Genomic DNA, 16,032 nt, shown 5'->3' with positions numbered 1-16,032 from the left:
AAGTCAGTAAAGTCAAGTAAAATGTGTTTTTTCTTTAACTTTAAATTGTAAATAGAGCTGTTAAATATCCCACTGCACCATTTAATTATATAGCAGTCTTATGCTACATCTCAAGCATTAAAATCAAACCTGTAGCAGTGTTGCCTTCTCACCAGCAGAGGTCCTCCTAACTTCCAAAGAGCAGAAGAATTCCCACTGTGGTTCACACAGTGGTGAGGATCAACTCATGCCGGCCATATGTTGGATTACCGATCATGAAAAAGTTATGTTGTAAACAAACTTTCATTTTATTTAGCTGATTTGGATTTACTTGTGCAACTTTAATACCCACATGATGTCACCGTTCTCTGTTTGGGTCTATATTTATCTCCACAGGAGGGTGCTGAGGCTGTGCACACTCAGAGATTACTCACTTCAACATGCTTTTAGTTTATGAAAGGTCACACAGTGACAGATATCAGTCTTATTATATTCCCAAACAAGGCTGACAAAGTTTCTACATTGTTAAGAGTTATGCATCTAACCAGTCCAGTCTCAAAAGGTGTTGGAACAAGTCAAGAACCTGCTACAATAATGGGAACAATGTGCTGCGTAATCATAAAATAACTACAGCTACGAGCCACACAACACTATTTTGAATTTGATTTATGTCAAATGTAGGCTATTTTATGGCTATTTAAAACACATGTCCGGTAGTTGTTCTATGGCCACAATCTGGAATATTAACGGCAATTTTGACCGTCAAATAAGGAGCCGTGTAAACCCTGAAAGAGGGGCAGTCAGCAATCAACAGCACCATAAATCTGAATGAATTATACTTTAATGCTCATGGTTTCCGTAAAAAGAACTGGACGATTGAATTGTGGAGAATCTAACCGATCTAACAACGTGTAACATGTCCCTTTTGACAAAACTTACCCCGCCTTTAATTGAGCCCTGCTTTTATTTGTCAAACCGTGTAGCCACACCCGGCAAGTAAAAGGGACTCAGCGTCTAATTGAAGTTTTACGGTAGTCCGCTTTTGACTCAAGCTTTATTGGAGTGAGTCCAATCCTAAAGGAAGTTCATGTTGTGGAGTTTTTCTCACAGTGAGAGTGGAAAATGTTGTGCCACGCACAGCTCAAGCATTTTCCACAAGTCTTCATTTGACTGTTTCTCCAACTGAAAAGGTCATGGCACATGATTTTCAGCAATTTCCTGCTCATCAAAACATGTGAAAAAAACAGTGGCTGTTCATTCACTGCAGTCACTTTGTAAAAGACCGTTTCCCATCATCACCACCAGAGAAGGGTTTCAACGGCCGATTAAGGTGACTGCACTTTTCTTGCTCCCCGAGGGGCTGATTGGACTTAACCGTGACAGGAAAAGTGCAGCACACTATAGTGTAAAAGGATCTCTGCAGCGGGAATATAAAGTACTCTTCATTTAGTCGGGTCAATTAGGTAGCAGCCCAACCCTGCACATACACACACTCACACACACTTAAGGAAAAAGTCATCCCATTAGTGATCATAGTGTTTTTATTGTTTGTCCTGAACTAGAATGAGCCGTCTTGACTGATTCTGGTACACACTGTATATTTAGTTTAAAGTGGAACATCAACTACAAAAACAACTGGAAACATCACAGCACACAGGAATGAGACAGACGCACTCAGTGACATCAAACACAGTCAGCGCTCAAAGACGACTACAGACACCCACACCCTTACAAACTTCACATATAGAGAGACGGAGAGAACGTTTACAGTACGGTACTAGCATGTGAGAAGTGGATCTATGACTACTGTGGTCTCAGAGGAGGCTTAAAACACATTAAAGCTTTCAAACTGTACTATCTTTGAAATAAATAATTACGCCATAAAACAGTGTTATTGTTACTCAAACTTCAAATCTTTCGAAATGCTCAAAAATCATGTCGTCCCTGCAATTTAAAAAGTGCACTCATCCCCATTTTAAAATCAATTTCCCTTCTTTTTTCAACATCTGAAGAAAGTCTTTATTCGCAGTTTCTGTTCAAGTGGTCGATTAATAATTTGATAGCAGGGACACATTTTGTAGTGAATCTATCTCCTGCCTCAGTAACAAATCTGAAAGTACTGGCTGGGTGATTTGAGCGGGCTCTTGTAGCTGGATGTTTCCTGCGCTGAGCTCTGGCTGGTCGTGGTCTTCTGCAGGTTCAAGGTGAAGGACGGAGTCGTCTTCTTCTTCGCCTCCGGCTTGCTGCCCCCCTTCGCCTGGGGGTTGCTGGGCGCGGCCGCAGACCCGCTGCTGGCGGGCACCGCCGCCGCGGATTTGTCGGTCTCAGAAGATCCAGTCTTTCTTGCGAGGGGGCTCAGATAGATCTGCATAGTCACTAAGTGAAGTGGTGAGATGAGGTGAGGAGGGTGAGTGAATAGACAAAGGACGGGGGAGGTCGGTGAGAGGGAAGGGTTAGAACGGAGGTCAGAGGTCAAGTAGGGTGGATATTTGAAGAAGAGATGAGGTCAAAATAAGGAGAAAAATAAGGGTGCAAGGGGTGAGGGGAAGGCACACAAGTCATGGTGAGATGTGACAAAGAAATGAAGGATAAAATAACAGCTCAAACGTAACTTTTCCAGATTGTATAGATATCGTTAGGGATGAATCCTACCTTTGCAGTGTGTCACATGCCTCGTCCCTGCACAGAAACAACACACAAACAGATTCACTTACAAGCAGCAAACAGCACCAGTCATGTCAGTCTTTTGCTAAATCATTTATCTTTTTTTTTATTCTTTCTTTATAGCGGCTTAGTCAGCAGCTGTTTCACATTCCTGTTGTGAGGCTGCCAGATACAGCCTGGAAAAAAGACAACTGCAGGGAAGCAGGGAGAGCGCTCACTTACCTTCATTTACTGCAGCCTCCTTGGACTTGCTGCTGTTATAATGAGAGAGGAGACAGAGGAGGACACGATGAGGACAGATAACAGAGTAAGAGATACAGCGACACAGTTTCAGGTTGACTAAACAGTTAAACAACGGGCTTTGAGAATGTAAAGTTCCTCTGTGGTCTGAGGTGTTTTCACATAGAACAGGATGTCGGGTTTGGAAATAACCTTGAACAACTGGGTCACCCCAAAATCAATGGAAACGCATATATGTCCTGGTTTGCAAGAAGTGTACGTGGAAAAACAAACTGACATTTGATTGATATTAAGATAAAAGTGATGTGAAACAGCATTTTTACACAGAAAAGACATTTGTCTCGTGCATTAACAGCTTCTTACCCTTCCGGAGGCTTCTTACAGGTGGAGGCTGCCGAGGTCGGTCGTTTAATGATCTTACATGGACTGTCCTTCACACTACCTGGTGGGCTCCTCACTCCACTGGAAGGAAAATAAAACAAGAACTGTAACGTCATGGGTCTATTGTTTAAAAGGTACAGTGTGTAGGATTTAGCAACATCTACTGGTGTGGTTGCAGATTGCAACCAACCGCTCCGCTCACTCCTCCCTTTCCAAGACTATGTAATGTGAGCCACCGAGTGCAAAACACTGTAGTAACACTGTTCGCCTCACTTAAAGGCCGTCCTGACCATAATAACGGGGCAACGGAAGTCAGAGGGCGGCTGGCGGTACCACGGTTTTGCACTCTGCGGCTCATGTTACCGCAGTTTCGCAAGTGTGTCGGAGAACTATGCTTCAGGTAACGTAAAAACGTGAAAGTCCCTCGCTAGAGCCGGTGTTTAATTTGCTTCCATACAGCTGCTTTTGGCTCAAAAACCACTTGGCTCCCCAAAGTTAAGATTCTTGTCAAGTACCTTCAAATGAAGACAAATAGTTTCCCACTCAGTTCCACACAGTATCTACAGTTCTATGTCATACATATCGAGTGAAATATTACTGTAAAATCTCAGATGACTTTGTATTTTTACAGGTGCAACATGCCAGATGGAAAAATGTGAACATATTTCCATGGAATGACATATTTCTGGAAACAGTTAGAATTTAAAATACAGTGCTGTAGTTTTGAACCACGCTTGGCTGCAGACATGTAACTGTAATAACGGACCCACTGAGGGGGTCGGTGGGTTGCTGGATATATTTTACTTTCACTTAAATGTGATGGATATACGCAAAAGAGAATGAATGAAAACAGATGTGGCCACGGGGCGGATGGGAAGCAACTGGAGGCAACAAGTAATAATAAGAGAGAAAGACGACGAGATGAGAGTGGAGAGAAATCCACTGCTGCTAATGATGACGGTCATCTTACAGTAATACCGAGCGGACAGCCTTAAGTGAATGGAGATTTACCTCTCTCTGTGCAATTATACCAGCAGACTCCAGATATAGCAGCAGCACATTACGGTACCACAGAGAGAGCCGATCTCGCTCTCTGACTAATATCTCATGGCGGTATCATTTGAGAGGTAATAGAGAGGAAGAGGTTTGCTGCTTTATTGCTTTGAAATAAAAGGCGAGTGTTTGGAATAATTGTTGAGCATCCATGTGTGGTGTTTCTTGGATAATGGAGGGTGTCTGCTGATTACTTTTGCACATTAGATAATGAGAGCTGAAGCTTGCCGTATGAGACCGAAGCTGCTTCATTAGGACTGTATTCCATTACTGTAAATACTGTGTGTGTGCGTGTGTGTGTGTGTGTGTGTGTGTGTGTGTGTGTGTGTAGGTCTACTCTGTGGAGCTTTATGGTCGCTCTGGGTGTGTTTCATGATGAGAGGAATACCACTGTGAGTTTCTTCCCCATTGAGAAATCATTCAACAATTTCAACCTTTTTGTTTTAATGAACAAATGCTGATAAAAAGCTTCTATCACTTGACTTTCTCTCAATTAACAACCAATAAAGAAAACACTCAAAATATTAAAAAACAATATTTTATATTGCATGTATTAGACCGTCATGAGATCATGTTCTGTCTTCAGACTGAGCAGCAGCAGCAGCAGCAGCAGTGTTTTACCTGTAGGGCGGTAGTGGGCTGTAGTTCCTGGCCGTGGAGCTGGAGGGCAGCGTGGTGCTCTTCTTCTGGGAGGCAGCGCTGGAGGTCACCATGGGCGGTCTGGAGGGCAGAGCTAGAGACACTGGCCGGGCTGAGGGGACACACACACAACACGGGGGATAAGTATGATGTATGTGTGTCTGTGTATGGTGGATAAAAAAGGTGAACTTACAGACTCCTTGTTTGTTTATCTTATACTGTATATACTGTATATATTCTTAATACATATGTTCTTAATATGCCCTTGTATAAAGTATTTCCTTTTATAATTGTAATGTAAATGTAATATAATTTATTATTTTAATGGAGCTTCCCAGCAAAAAAAGTATTTCACACGTTTGTACCTGTACAACCGGCGTGACAATAAACATCTTGAATCTTGAATCTTGGTGAAAGTCAAGAATTATTCGGACATGTTTCCTAAAGCGATTAAATTTAATCTTTGAGTAGAAACATGGTGGACTGCAGTCCGACTGACCTGAGCTGATGCTTCTACTGATTATATAGGGTAAAACATATCTATTAACATTATATAAGTCGATAATCTTTTTAAACTCTATACAATATATATAAAAGTATTTGGACTGAAACCATTAGTCGATCAGAAGCTTAATTGGCACTTATTTTGATAACTGATTAATCGTTTCAGTCACTTTTTGAGGCAAAAATGACACATATTCCTTAGTTTCAGCTTCTGTGAGGATTTTTCACTGTTCTTTGTCCATCTGATCGTTAACTATATTTTGGGTTTTTGGAGTATCGGTTGGACAAAACAAATAATAATAATAAATTTGACTTATATAGCGCCTTTCAGGAAACCCAAGGACCCCAATAATTTCACTTACTTCCTGACATTTTGTAAACAAAACGATTGATTGATTGATTAATTGGAGTCATGTCAGTATATTTATATAGCACAGTTTAACGTATGTATGTTGACTAATGTGCTTTACACAGTAAAAAGGAAAAAGGCAGAAATTAACAAATGACACAATGACAAAAACACATATTGACATATCTAACACACATCAAAAGCCACAGAAAATAAGTGGGGTTTTAGCCTGGATTTGAAGCATTCGATTAATCAAGGACATAATAGGCAGATTAACTGATAATGAAAGTAATCATTATTTGCAGCCTAAAGGTAGCCCTCTTAGCAAGCATCCCTCAACTTTAGACATAAAAGTTGTATGCTGAACATACAATAACAACACTTCTTTTTCTGCATTATAGATGCCTCATGCATGTTGACCAACATACAATGATAACTGTCACTTATAAATCCAATATTGCCTCAATAATATTGCTTGCTAAAATTGGTTTACAGTAATTATTTCCTTGAGGAAGCACATCTTCAATGATCCATCACTGTAAAGAAATCAATGTCTACAATATACAGTACAGGTCTACATGATGAAAGCTGTTGCACAAACACACACACACACACACAGATCTTTGCTCACCTTTAGCGCCCGTCGTTCTCCTGCCGGCACCCGAGGCAGCAGCTGCTTGGTGCTCCTCAGAGATGTTGAGCCTTTTGAGGACGTCAGACAGAGCCATCTTCAACAGCTGGATTTCATCTTCCTGCATCTGCATCCTCTGCTCCAGGTAGGTCAGCCGGTCGGCCACGTCCAGACCGCTGGCTGCCGAGCTGCGGTCATCTAAAGGAATGATAGATAGACACAGATTATGTTGTTTGTTTGTTATGATTTTCAACGACATTACATAACTGATGACATGCTTAACGTCCATAGGAACAAGCAGAGGAACCCGAGGCATCCATTGAACATTTGGAAGCCTCCAAACCATGTCTGTATATGTTCAAAAATGCAGAATTTCACAGAGCAAAAGAAAGAGCAAACTCATAAAAACTCAAAGAGCAACAGTCAGTAAGACTTTGTTAACCAACTCAGGGTGACATACATAACACAACACACACACACAGAAGGAGAGATGTGTCAAGAAAGAAATGAATATGCAATGAACTCATACTGAAATCATGCGACCGTTTGGTGAGAGAAAATCTTGAGAATGACAGAAAATAATCTTCCAGTCACAAAGTAAGAAAGTGCTATCCAACTGTCCACTAATGTCAGAGGAGGACTGGTGAAAAAATAAAACAAAAGTACCTTCACATCCAAATGTTTGCTAAAACTTAAAGGTATAATTCAGGTGTTTTGAAGTAGGGTTGTGTGAGGTACTTAGTAGTAGTCCATAGTAGGTGTATTACCTACAGTAGATGATGGTTGGCGTGCCCCCAGCATCAAGAAACAGAAAGGAGTACCGACACCAGAGCAAAGCAATACAGTGCTGCATATGGGGACGGCAGAAAAACACATTTTAGACCTAAAAGAAAAGATCACCTAAAAAAAAAATGATATCTATTTAAGTGTACGCTGTATTATTATTAATATTTTCTGATGGCAAACTGAACTGAAAGTGAAACTATACTGTTTTTGTCATTTTAGCCTGTTGGCTTTAGAGAGAGCATAGATAAGTTTCACTCAGTTCTGTTCCCAGTCGGAGAGGAGAAGGAAAGGGCTGTCTGGCGGCGAGATAAAGCGGAGAAAATATTCTAAATATAGCGTACACTTAAACGGATATCGATTTTTTTAGGTGATCCGTTCTTTTAGGTGGCTAAAATAAGTTTTTTCTGCCATCCCAGTCCACAGCATTATATTGCTTTGCTCCGGTGTCGGTACTCCTGTCTGTTTCTCCAAACCAGTGGCGTGACAACTGTCATTTACTGTAAGTAATACACCGACTAAGTACCTCATACAACCCCACTTCAAAACACCCGAACTATCCCTTTAAGCCAAAGCATTATGTACATTACTTATTTATGATATTCTACCATAAATGCTCTTTTAAGGCTCGTCTCTTTGATGTAAACATAATCAGAGAAGGTCTTTAACATCCCGTGTCCGTGTAGTAAAAATCAAGCTAATGAGGTCACAGCACAGCTGGACACAGCAGATCATCCACACCCTCATCATCACACAGCACAGCAGCATGTAAACAAAGGTAGCAGAGCGCGCATCTAAAAACAATTTAAACTGTCACTAACACACTATCATTTCTCTTTCAGTCAATTTTTACTTGGAATTTTTCCTTCTACTGCTGGCAGTTATCAGTCCAACACAGTAACAATAGATCAGAGGTGGATACCGTGGGAGACACTGGACACTGATGAGTAGTCAAGGTGCCTCTGCTGGCCGGTTGGGCCTTCCTCCACCACAACAGACGTCTTCCTCCTCTTCCTCTCCTCTCGCGAGTACACTCTCCTTTTTCCTCCTCTGGCTCCGGTCAGACAGGCCGACTCTCCCTCCATCTGATTCTGATCCACTGGCTGGTGTCCACTAAGATCTCATCTCTTTTGCTCCGCTTATGTCACACTCACGGAGCAGCCTGCCTGGTGTTTCGTCCGCCTCTGTTTACAGCATCCAAGCAGTATCACAGTGTTTCCAGTATGATGTTTTGATCCTCTCACGTTTCCTTGGTGCTCTCCTGACACACCCTGGGATGCTGTGATGTGTATGACAGCGCTTTAAGCTCTTTTGCTCAGGGTGTGTGCTTATATAAAAGGTGGGGGGTGGGGTTGATAATACTTAAAATCTCAGTAGTCGTACAATTCAGCCTAAATTGTCTGTGCGCGCGTGTGCGCATGTGTGTGTGTGTGTGTGTGTGTGTGTGTGGGCGTGCAAACTACAATGATAATCCCTCAGACTGAGCCTCTTTGACCCCGCCCCCGCACATAAGCCCCATGTCACTATGAGAGATGGAGACACACAGAGGAAACAGCAGAAATAAACCTGTGCAGCCCGTTCTCGTGTTAACGCCGTATTAAACATCTCGTTCATCCACAGAGTTACAGAGGTCACAGTGCAGTGAGGGTCAGTCTGAGTAATAGGGAGGAGGAAGAGGAGGCAAAATATAAGAACAATGCTTTACTGAAGGTGCAGAGTGAAAACCAAGGCTCAAAACAAACACAGGAATCAGCTGTGAAGTGCAGTTATGCAATGACGCATTATTTCCCAGCAGGTTTCAGATCAAATTACTTATGAGCAAAAGGGACCAGTGACACAATCTGTGACCATGTGAGTATTCTTTTTTTTACCTGAACTAAAACAATGATTCCCAACCAGTGTACCAGAGGGGATACGTCCGCAGTCAGTACAGGATACAAAGACTGTGGAGTAGCTCAACTCATTTAAAAAAATAGAAATTATGATTTGATTAAAATATATATTCCCATATAGAGTCAGCTATATAACACCTAACATCATGTGTTGTGATAAAGATATCAAATAGTTGGCAAGCAAAGTTCAAACAGTAAAAATAGGGGATATATGATTAAAATAGATGGCTAAAAGTCAGAAATAGTTAGCTAAAATGGATGGATAAATGGCAGAAATATCTAACTAAAAGTATAGTTAACAGCTAAATAGCAGAAATATTTAGCTGAAATTAATGGATGAATTGCAGAAATACTTAGATAAAAGTAGTTCAACATTAATAGCTTAACGGCAGAAATAATTTGATAAAAGTAATGGATAAACAGTTGAGAAAAGACAAATGGTTAAAAAAATAACTTGAAGTAGTCCAACGGTCAAAATAGCTAATGGATAATGGATAATTGAAAAGTCCAGCCCTGACCACTCCACGTTATATTAGTGTGAAAGCTTAAACGGACCTATGAAAAACACATTTTTACATATGAAAAACATTTTAGCATCCACTATTATATCTATGTTTCCATCAATAGTTAAATATCATCAGGTTTTAAATCAACTGAAATGATCACATTGTGAAGACAATGGGTCGAAGGGCTACTTGAGTTCTTGGGACAAGAATGAAAAGGTTGAGAACCTCTGAACTAAACTGTTCAACTGTGATGCTTGTAACATTTTCAGAGTGTCTGTGAAGCCTCGAAACCTGTTGTATAGTTTTTCTAAAATGCATACTATACAATGCTAAAATCCAAGTTCTTGGGAAGATGCAACTCTTTTGAGATATGAGTTCTTCCTCCTGGCAGAGCAGATCTGCTGTGGGCGAACACACTTTCAGTATAATCATGCCGAGCATGCCGCCAGCTGTAATCTGTCTCTCGTGGAGAGTTGTGACTCTATTTAGGCCTGTGATTTTTCTGTTTCTCCTCTTGTCCTGGCCGTGACAACATCCTCGTGCCACCTCCACACACCCCATATGGGATTGGGATTAGAATAGCACATAATCCCAGTGCTGTAAAAGGGAATTAGCAGCCCAAAGCTCAATCTCTGCACTAACTGAGCTATACAAAGAAGCAGGCAGACTCCCTGGACGCCTTTCATGCAAATGCAAACACACAAACAAACAAACATGAAGTCTATCTCTGCACCTCTGACTCACACACACACATTCACACATGTACACACAGCCGGGACAGCGCTTACAGTTTCAAAATTCATATGCCTATTATAGGATACATCTTAGCAAAATGAAAATACATGAAGGCATAACTCATAGAGAAGCAGCGGAGTGTTTTAATCTCTGCCCGCAGATGGTGTTTCTTGAATGAAGGAACAGCATCTGTCTGCTCATATCAGCACCCTGCATGCTGACACACAAGCAGTCCTTCATATTAGTCCACTGATACTAATATCCCCGAGGGGAAGGACGGGGCATTTCCCTAAATCTCCTCAGCCAAGGCACATTCCATAACACCCACAGTTTGGCTGCGTGGCATGTGAGACATTGGACAGGTATGCAGGACTAGTGTTTAACTTGTTAGTTCAAATAAAGCATTGTACAGGTTAAGTGTCAAAGAGGAGAAGAGGAATAAGAAATTCGCCTTTTTATTCACTATATTCACGAGGTTATTCAACAGTTTGGGAAGTTCTATATCGAGTACAAAGTGTATAGCCAATCTATTTGACTACAGGCATGGATCTAAATCTGGTGGAAAGCATATTGTCCTTTAACGCGGTCGCCTGGTACGGACACTTGAATGTCAAATGTAAAGGGAAACTGTCAAGAGTGGTTAACATGGACAGTAAAAGTATAGGGAAACCACAGATGCACTACATGAACTAAGCAGCAGGCCTGTACCCGTCCCATCCATCGTACACACAATTTGAAGTGTATCCCTCAGGAAGGTGCTTTAGACTGCCACGAGCCACCGAACAATGTCTATAAGCGCAGTTAAATTATTAAATAATTAAAATTTAATTGAACTCCTCTGATGTCTGTATTGTTTCTTACTTATTGTCTTATTTGTAACTCATGTTGATTGTGGTGAAGCCACAGACAGACAGACAATATGTTTCTAACAATAGCGACTATTTGACTACATCTTTAACCAATATGTCAGAATAAATAAAAGGTACTTTTCTCCTTATTCTGCCTAAAAGTGCCTCAAGGGTGTTTTCTTTTCTTTTTCTGTCACCAGGTTTTGTAGGGCTTCCATAATTCTAGCTGAAACGGAACAAATCCCTAAAAAATAGTATTTTCTTTAATTGGTTGTATGATGTGAGTCATATGAACATGTTATCCCTTCCCAGAGGGCAACATGTTGATTAAAAAATATCATATAAAGTCCTGTGAGACACACCTGTTGGGTCATTAGAATCTCAAAAGTCCTTAGAAGTTACAGACACACAAAATAAAACACTGACTGTCACTTTAGTTGTTCATTTTAAACTTAAAATGTAATGTCTGCTTTTATTTCTTGGATACAGTGGAGTTTTTTTTTTATAACTTTCAACTTACTTCACATGATCTTTTTTTTGTTTTCTAGTAACAAATCAGAATACCAAACCTATGCAAATTCATACAGGAATGCACAACTGGTTTGTGGTAAATTGCAGGAAGTTTATCTTTTATGTTAATTGCAAGTAAAGATGCGCTTCATTCATACAGAACACTTTAAAGGGTCTGTTCTGTTTGGTCACCTGCCCCTCGTAGTATCCAGCAGGTAGTTTGGGTTTTATTTGTACAGGTTTAAGATAAACATGTCATATTTTTCAAGCTATGGCAACCCCTCTTTAACCATCTAGAGACATTGCAGTTCAACTGGCTGCTGGTTACTTTTATTATTTGTATTCTGCGGTTTTGATCACCCAATAATTCAAATTTGTAGCACTAAGTACTTATTTTGCAAATTACCATGAAGTTTTTTGTTTGTCAGTTTGTTAGGGAGGGGGGGTTAGTTATTATATAAATATATATATTTCTCTATGTAAAATATGGTTAAAAAACATGTAACACCTTGAATATCTTCTGTTTTCAATGGAAAAATACCAACAAAAAGAATAAAAAAAAAAAAAGATAAACATCTCATGAGAATTGAACATTTTAAACATATTTTTTCAATGCTTTAGCAAGTTGCATTCACCTCCATTATATCGGGGTGGAGGTGAAATAACTCCAAACTACCTGCATGGCTACAAACCACAATTAACTCAGCTCTCTCTACCTGTCATGAAGTCAGTGTCGGGTGCCAGCAGGGAGTCGCTGTGGTAGCTCTCCTTCAGCGAGGGCCTCCTCAGCAGGCCGTGGGCCGTCTCCTCCATCCCCAGGCCCTGGTCCACCAGCTCTTCCATGTGTGCGTCCCCGTCCTCTATGCCCGCTGCCATGGCAGTCTGTCGGATGTGATCCTGCCTGCTCTCTACTAAAGTCTCCTATACGCTTCACTGCTGGGCTAATTCACCTTCCCTAAACCACCAGCGGCATCCACCACCACCTCTCGCTTCCCGTCCCTCCCTCTGAGGAGTGTGTGGAGGGGGACAGGGAGAGGGTGATGTCACTCAGAGGACAGATTAAGGAGCTGGTAAGCCATCTGAAGCTCAGGGGAGGACGAGACTATGAGAGAGTAGAGTGGTACAGTGAGTATAGACAGCGGGATCAGGGAGGGCTCACACTGGGAAAAACATCTTCACATTAAAGGCCCTAAAATAACTTCCTGAGAGATAACTCCCGTCTGCAAACACACAGCTTCGAGGAGGAAACGATGAGTAACAATTACTGACCTGTGTGCTGAGAAAACACACACACACACACACACACACACAAACACAAACGCAGCAGGGTGGGAGCATGCAATTTGTGCAATGCATGCAAAGTTGCAGACAAGCACACAATTACACTCCCAAAAAGAGCTTACATCAGGCTGCCATCCGGTGTGTGGCCGGCCCTGGTGCACTGTAAGGATGATGAGATTCTGAGATTAGGGAGCAGAACTTGATTAATTACAGTCATCAAGAGGACAATAAGCCGGACGTGGTAATTAGACCAACAGAGAAAGACAACAGGAGCAGATGAAAAGCCAGTTAGGCGATTGTGTCGGGGTCTCCCCCCAGTGTAAGCTGGCTTTCTGTCGATTTTGCATTCGCTGGATTGATTCTTTCTCTATAGCAGATGCTTCTCTTTGCTGATCTGTCAAAGCTTTCTAGCCTCCACCCCCCCCCCCACAATGTTAAAGAATTGCTTTGCTCTACATTTCTTTTCCTGATGTTTCACTAAATCACATGAAAGATGGTGACGCATTGTCGACCCCTAGCTAGTGATCAAATGTTATGACATATGTTAACTTTAAAATAACAGAAGTGGAGTTTTTGCCTTTCTGTTCCTCTCACTTTCTCTTCACCTATTCATACTTCCTGTTATGTCTGTATGCATTTCTGTGTGTGATCACATATGCGTAACTGTATATAGAAAAGAAGCAGAAAGCGACAGACTGTCACTTTATATTTTAATTCTTTGTATTGTTGAAAAATCCCTGAATTACAGATACAGTATCTAATGGTGTATGATGATTATTGTTGCTGTTATTATATTATTAATATAGCAATCACAGGACACAATATGGGGTCCAATTTGGGAAGGAAATAAGACACAATAATAAACACTGGTTATATAAACAACAACAGGAGAGACATATAACGGAAATAATAAATTAAGACGTGGCAGAGAATATAACTCACATTTAAAGGAAGATGCAAGAGTAATAAATAGGCTCAGTGGTAGACTTTAAATTAGAACTGTGATTTTTTTCTTCTTATTATTATTATGATCTAACTCTCTGTAGTATAACTACCCCAGCACTTTATCATCGCTGTGCAATACCTTTTCAGTATTTATTATCTTTTATTATGTGTTTTTATCCTTCTAGTTTCCGTCTTGTTTTTATCTTGTTCTATTGCTGCTGGTCATTAAAAGTTACCAAAAGTAATTTCGTTGTTTGCCTACATCACAATAAAAATATCTTGTAATCTTGTAATATCACATACCTGTACATACATTTGTATATATTTAATACCTGTACATACCTGTGTCTACATTCTTCACTCTCTGTATATATACAGACGTAGGCAAAGTTGTTGGTAACGTTCCGTTAAAGAGAGAAAAACCCACAATGGTCACTGAAATAACTTGAAACTGACAAAAGTAATAATAAATAAAAATTTACTGAAAATTAACTAATGAAAATCAGATATTGTTTTTGAATTATGGTTCAGCAGAATCATTTAAAAAAACAAACTAATGAAACTGGCCTAGACAAAAATTATGGTAACATTAACTTAATATTTTGTTGCACAACCTTTTGAGGCAATCACTGCAATCAAGTGATTTCTGTAACTCTCAATGAGACTTCTGCACCTGTCGACAGGTATGTTGGCCCACTCCTCGTGAGCAAACTGCTCCAGCTGTCTCAGTTTTGAAGGGTGCCTTCTCCGAATGCATGTTTCAGCTCCTTCCACAGATGTTCAATAGGATTTAGATCCGGGCTCATAGAAGGCCACTTCAGAATAGTCCAATGTTTTGTTCTTAGCCATTCTTGGGTGTTTTTAGCTGTGTTTTGGGTCATTATCCTGTTTGAGGACCCATGACCTGCAACTGAGACCAAGCTTTCTGACACTGGGCAGCACATTTCGCTCCAGAATGCCTTGATAGTCTTGAGATTTCATTGCACCCTGCACAGATTCAAGACACCCTGTGCCAGATGCAGCAAAGCAGCCCCATAACATAACCGAGCCTCCTCCATGTTTCACATTAGGTACAGTGTTCTTTTCTTTGGATGCTTCATCTCTTCGTCTGTGAACATAGAGCTGATGTGACTTGCCAAAAAGCTCCAGTTTTGTCTCATCTGTCCAAAGGACATTCTCCCAGAAGCTTTGTGGCTTGTCAATATGCATTTTGGAAAATTCCAGTCTCGCTTTTTTATGATTTGGTGTCCTCCTGGGTCGTCTTCCATTAAGTCCACTTTGGCTCAAACAGTGACGGATGGTGCGATCTGACACTGATGCACCTTGACCTTGGAGTTCACCTCTAATCTCTTTGGAAGTTGTTCTGGGCTCTTTGGTTACCATTCGTATTATCCGTCTCTTCAATATGTCATCAATTTTCCCCTTGCGGCCACGTCCAGGGAGGTTGGCTACAGTCCCGTGGACCTTAAACTTCTGAATAATATGTGCAGCTGTAGTCACAGGAACATCAGGCTGCTTGGAGATGGTCTTATAGCCTTTACCTTTAACATGAAGGTCTATAATGTTCTTTCTGATCTCCTGAGACAACTCTCTCCTTAGCTTTCTGTGGTCCATGTTCAGTGTGGTACACACCATGACACCAAACAGCACAGTGACTACTTTTCACCCTTTAAATAGGCAGACTGACTGATTACAAGTTTGAAGACACCTGTGATGCTAATTACAGGACACACCTTAGTTTAACATGTCCCTATGGTCACATTATTTTACATCTTTTCTAGGGGTACCATCATTTTTGTCCAGGCCAGTTTCATCAGTTTGTTTTTTAAAATGATTCTGTTGAACCACAATTCAAAAGCAACAGCTAATTTTCATTAGTTAATTTTCAGTACATTTTTATTTATTATTACTTTTGTCAGTTTCAAGTTATTTCAGTGACCATTGTGGGTTTTTCTCTCTTTAACGGAACGTTACCAACAACTTTGCCTACGTCTGTATATAATTCTTAATCTTAATATTCATTTAAGTAAGTCAGTGTATACTGTGTGCTAAACTTGCACTAACCATGTACAGATATTTTTACCAGGCGCTT

At 40.7% G+C, this 16,032-nt stretch overlaps 1 protein-coding gene across 4 annotated transcripts; it reads right to left on the bottom strand.

The window, feature by feature from the left end:
• Nucleotides 1-2,033: 2,033 nt before the first annotated feature.
• Nucleotides 2,034-12,970, bottom strand: LOC141756400 (uncharacterized). 4 transcript variants are annotated; one of them, XM_074616077.1, is made up of 7 exons: nucleotides 12,431-12,970; nucleotides 6,441-6,638; nucleotides 4,939-5,068; nucleotides 3,247-3,345; nucleotides 2,866-2,894; nucleotides 2,632-2,658; nucleotides 2,034-2,355 (listed from the first exon to the last, which is right to left on the bottom strand). In XM_074616077.1, exons 1-7 carry the CDS (start codon nucleotides 12,588-12,590, stop codon nucleotides 2,078-2,080), a joined length of 921 nt encoding a protein of 306 aa, XP_074472178.1. In that variant the 5' UTR covers nucleotides 12,591-12,970; the 3' UTR covers nucleotides 2,034-2,077. The 4 variants fall into 4 exon arrangements, with proteins under 4 accessions (XP_074472178.1, XP_074472176.1, XP_074472177.1 ...); XM_074616075.1 differs by having other exon boundaries at nucleotides 2,866-2,897; nucleotides 12,431-12,968; XM_074616076.1 differs by lacking the exon at nucleotides 12,431-12,970 and adding an exon at nucleotides 8,146-9,153.
• Nucleotides 12,971-16,032: the final 3,062 nt, after the last annotated feature.

This window comes from Sebastes fasciatus, chromosome 18 (assembly GCF_043250625.1).
Source record: "Sebastes fasciatus isolate fSebFas1 chromosome 18, fSebFas1.pri, whole genome shotgun sequence".
NCBI lineage: Eukaryota > Metazoa > Chordata > Actinopteri > Perciformes > Sebastidae > Sebastes > Sebastes fasciatus.
This window is presented reverse-complemented; position numbering and strand designations above follow the sequence as displayed.

Excerpts from the sequence above, each read along its gene's own strand:
- LOC141756400 (XM_074616073.1), bottom strand. The coding sequence starts at position 8,308 with ATGGAGGGAGAGTCGGCCTGTCTGACCGGAGCCAGAGGAGGAAAAAGG. Across the intron at positions 2,659-2,865 it reads GGAGGCTGCAGTAAATGAAG|GGACGAGGCATGTGACACAC; the intron begins GTAAGTGAGCGC and ends GTTTCTGTGCAG. Across the intron at positions 2,356-2,631 it reads GCATGTGACACACTGCAAAG|TGACTATGCAGATCTATCTG; the intron begins GTAGGATTCATC and ends CACTTCACTTAG.